General features: G+C 36.7%; 1 protein-coding gene across 1 annotated transcript; it reads right to left on the bottom strand.

Annotated features, from left to right (window-relative positions):
* Positions 1 to 400: 400 nt before the first annotated feature.
* On the bottom strand, positions 401 to 3,191 carry LOC110910697 (transcription factor SPEECHLESS). Its single transcript, XM_022155307.2, has 3 exons — positions 2,716 to 3,191; positions 1,602 to 2,096; positions 401 to 793 (listed from the first exon to the last, which is right to left on the bottom strand). Exons 1-3 carry the CDS (start codon positions 3,061 to 3,063, stop codon positions 728 to 730), a joined length of 909 nt encoding a protein of 302 aa, XP_022010999.1. The 5' UTR covers positions 3,064 to 3,191; the 3' UTR covers positions 401 to 727.
* Positions 3,192 to 4,537: the final 1,346 nt, after the last annotated feature.

Genomic DNA, 4,537 nt, shown 5'->3' with positions numbered 1-4,537 from the left:
AAAATGGTTTTGAGTTGGCTAATATAAACATGTCAATCTGAACAGAACCTGTCTAATAAATGGGTTAACCTGAACACGACCCGTGTAATAAATGGGTAACTTGTTAACCTGTTTAAGGGTTTTTTTTATATATAAGTTTATATTTTGATTTAAAAAATGAAAAATGTATAAATTTAAAGTTAAATATTTTGATTTTAATTTTTTTCTCTAAGATCATTTGTACTCGTTTGGCCCTCTAAATGGAGGGTTTTCATTAACTGCAAAATTAATCCATACACACTCCATGCTTTTCCCCTTCACGCTCATTATCCACTCATGCCCAAGCCCTTGGTGCTACTATTTGGCGCCCCTGTAACAGTGTTCAACGCTCTTTGAGGGTAACTAATTGGCATGGGATGATCAACCGAAACCTGTTATCAAGGCCATAAACTAATTGGTATAATTGTTAGTTATTCAAGAATTCTCGTTTAAAGTCATCTCTATATATTTATAAAATTAGAGTTTAAGGATGATCAATCATTATCAATACAGAAGTTATACTAACGTGCTAAGATAGTCTAATCTTTTTATAGGGGGGATTAATTAGGGTTTTGAACAATGTAATCAAGCACAACATCATGCCTAAAGAGTCGAGTTTAACATCGTCGCGTATGTTCTCAATATCAGATCATTATCACAAAGGAGGGTGAGATTCCAGACCGAAAAACGAAAACTAAGGCAGGTAAAGTTAGCAGAATGTCTGTTGAATGTGTTGAACAAGTTCCTCAGCACTTAGTTTGCATTCAACTCCAATCTACAAAATTACAGTAACAACTAATAGTGTAAAAACAATAGAAATAAACTTCTTTAAGAAACATTTAGCTTATAATTAACTGATACATCTTAATAAAAATGTTTGATCTACTACTAGGTAAAACAAGACAAAAGAAGATAAAGTGATATCCCAAAAATATGTAATATTGTTTGTAGTGGTAGTGATGAAAGATACAAATATCAATCAAGTGTTACAATATGCAAAATAGTTTTTTTTTTGCATTCAAAATTTAAAGCGATATCCCAAAACTATGTAATATTGTCTAGAAACTTATAAAATGTGACAATATATAAACGATGATTAAAGTATTGAACTTCAATAATTTTTTTTTTTTTTGCAAAGTTTCAATAATTTATTTGATAAAAGAGTAAACTTTCGTTTTGCTCCCTGTGGTTTGATGACTTTAACGGTTTTGCCCAAAACCTTTAAAAATAGCAATTTTCCTCTAATAGTTTGTTATGGTTTTTTCCATTTTGCTCCCGCCTCTAACTCCATCCAAATTGTCTGTTTTTCCATTTTGCTGAGCAAAATGGAAAAACTATAGCAAACTATTGGAGGAAAATGACTATTTTTAAAGGTTTGAGGCAAAATCGTTAAAGTGACCAAAGCACATAGAGCAAAACGGAAGTTTTTTCTAAACCAGTAAAAATAAAGAAAAAGAGAACATAAAAGGAGTAAATGTTACTCAAAATTGATATTTATGAGACATTAAAAGCATGCATGCATTTCATATGATAATGAAGCATGCAAAATTCTAAGAAAAAATAAAATTATATCCTTGGCTTACCTTGATGGTGAAGGAGTTAACCATGGCTTCATCAACAACACTAATGTTGACCTGAAGAACCTCAAGACTTAGATTTTCAAGTACTTCAACTACTTTTGTTGCTTGGCCCGGTATTCGATTTGAGCAAGTCTTCACAAGAAGATCACCACCCACAAACTTAACCTCAACTTCAGCAATGGCTGACCTTGAATTAGCCACGAGCTCCTTAGAATGGTCTGAATTTGTGAAAGAGCCAGACGGTGAAGTGTCGAATGATGGCGCTACTAATGGATGCAACATGGGTCTGTAGTGGCTTGCTGGTTGGGGGGTTCTGGGGCTAATTGGCAAGCTTAGTCTAGGGCTAAGTGGCGGTTTTCGAGGGCTTGATATAATCCTAGGGCTAAGGATTGATTCACTGTAAACTTTTCTTTGCTTCTTGGCTTCTAGGGTTCGTAGAATTTGTTGTAATTCAGTGATGTAATCAACTACTCCTCCAATTATTGATGCTTGATCGCCCTGAAAGTTTCATGTAACATGATCATATGTTCAGGCATAAGTTTTCATTTTTTGTTATAAACAAACTAATTAAAATTTAATAATCAGACCTATATATCTCATTTGAAAATAATAATTCATGTATACGTTTTCATTTTTTGTTATAAATAAGCTAATCGTGTTATGAATTTACATCGAGATAGTTGGTAAACGGGCAATAAGCTGTGCCGCTATCGTTTTTTGAATGATAAAACTAAATCTTTTAAAAACTACGTCCATAGATCTCGAGGTCGTAACATTACTATGCATGACCCTTTGAACTCGACTAAGTAGATCCACAGCCTCTGGCGCCAGAAAACCAAAAGTATCAAAATAATAATTCATACCGACAATTTAATTAGTGACACTCATAACTTTCACTTTCAACTAGATTTTGCTAACATGGATATTTTAAGTGAAACGGGGATGCATACTTGTTGTGAGTGAAATCGAGTGAAATCTATAAAATTATGAGAGTTTGATTACCTTTGGCAACGAAACTGAAAGTTAAGAATGTTATGGGTAAAAATGTCGGTAACTAATATTATTGAGTCATAGTTTAAATTATTAAAATCTGGTTGATTTTTTCATCAATGATTACCCTTTTAACATAGAAGCAAGGCATGAGTGAACGAAGAACACTCAAGTGTTCATTCATCTGCTTCCTTCGGTTTCGCTCCACCGTTATATGCGACACCTTGTGCTGCCCATCTGAGTCACCCCCACACCCGTCCTCGGTCGCAGATAGCTTCATTCTCTTGCTCTTATGCGCCTCTACAACCTCTTGTATGGTATGAGACACCAACTGATTCATTTCAAACTGTCTTTCAGCTGTAAACTCCTTGAACACACCCCTCAGATCAACTTCAAGATCACTAACGTTGGTGTCCCCAAACTGCTCAGCACAAGTATGAAAGAAATCAGGAGAGAAAGTAGATGAACCCACCATCTTGATCCCAAGAAACAGACAAGATGCAACGTCAAAAAACTAACAGTTGATGTGCACTTTGCTCCACAAATTAAAGATGCTGCAATCGATGAAAGAGACACACAAATAGAGCATGAGATGTTGGCCTTTACAGAGGCTGTCAATATCAAGAAAAAGAAATGCCAAAAGCAGACGATATTTAACATCGATGGCGGCTAGACCATATGGACGTTATCCTGTGCAAAGGTGGAGCTTTTAGGGTGAAGGGGGTGCTCACCTAATAGGTGAGTCCCCTCTCTTACGTCAAACCAATCCCCGTGTGCCACGTCAACTCCCCTCTTAAACTCCCCTAACACCCCCATTTGATGGCGCCACTCCCCTATTAGGTGAATTGGGTTTTTTTTAAAAAAAAAAAAAAAAAAAAAAAAAGGAAAGCATTGATTGGTTGAAAGTGGGCTGGCCCCACCACCTTTCCCCTCTCTCCTTCGGTGAGCCGCCACCCCCTTGCCTCACCGATTTGGGCTACCGCATGGTTGGCGGTGTGTTGCCGATCGGTTGTTTGGGTCACCGCATGGGGTGGCACCCCGTGCACCCTTATTGTGGTTGTTAAGTAGATTATGTCTTCACCGTTGGATTATTTTCTTGGTGGGTCATAAGTTTTTCTTTTTTTTTTTTAACATTATTTTTTTGCATTTAACGACCACGTAGAATTGAACTTGCAAGAAATTAAACCTACGTTTTTTTTGGAGTGGCAAATACTATACTACTATACACCATTAAATCATAGGTTAGTAGGGCATAGTATGTGTTTTATATTAAAAGTTAAAAAGTGTTTGTCACTAAAATTTCACAAGTTTGACAAAATAGTGTTTACCGCTTAACTTTTGAAAAATTTCAAGACTAAAGTGCAATTTGCGTCATTGTGATTTTGGTATACGATTAGCGCCTGAGTTCTCTTTTTCTAAATCTCACATGATGAGTGATGTAGCGCGTGAAACGGAAAAATGAAGATTACACGTTGATTCTGCGAATACCCGTGTAGTTCTTCCCCAACCCCCAAATTGTAACCCCAAAGGCCACGGAATTTGAAGTGAAAAAACTGTTTTCTCAAAATTCAATTCTGATTGATCAAATGACTAGGGCAATACATAAATAGAGACAGAAATTCGAAACGGGCCTAAAAAAGACAACGGGCCAAACACAAGCCTAAAAACAAAATGCCCAAGATACTTGAAAAAACATAAAAATGGAAAAAACTAATAGAAATAGAGCTCGTTCTCCCGTTCGTTTTGACTGGTCACACGCCCAAAACGGACCCCCGTAGCCCAAGTTAGAGCCATTTCAGTGAAGCCCCTTTTGTGACGCGATCTTGGGCCTCCAAATACAGGATGGCTCGCTCTTCCACGCTTGGGCCCGCATCAATGAGTCCCTCTTGTTTACTGTTTTTACACTCTTAAACCCTACATGTAACACCGTCGGTATATTCCATTAGATA

The sequence above is a fragment of the Helianthus annuus genome, chromosome 15, assembly GCF_002127325.2.
Source record: "Helianthus annuus cultivar XRQ/B chromosome 15, HanXRQr2.0-SUNRISE, whole genome shotgun sequence".
Classification (NCBI taxonomy): Eukaryota; Viridiplantae; Streptophyta; class Magnoliopsida; order Asterales; family Asteraceae; genus Helianthus; species Helianthus annuus.
Note: the sequence above shows the minus strand (reverse complement) of the source record. Positions and strands in the feature narration are given on the sequence as shown.

Bases quoted from the DNA above. Each gene is read 5' to 3' on its own strand.
- LOC110910697 (XM_022155307.2), bottom strand. From the start codon at position 3,063: ATGGTGGGTTCATCTACTTTCTCTCCTGATTTCTTTCATACTTGTGCT. The intron at 2,097-2,715 runs GTAATCATTGAT...TGAAACTTTCAG, and splicing joins CTTGCTTCTATGTTAAAAGG to GGCGATCAAGCATCAATAAT. The intron at 794-1,601 runs GTAAGCCAAGGA...GTAATTTTGTAG, and splicing joins TTAACTCCTTCACCATCAAG to ATTGGAGTTGAATGCAAACT.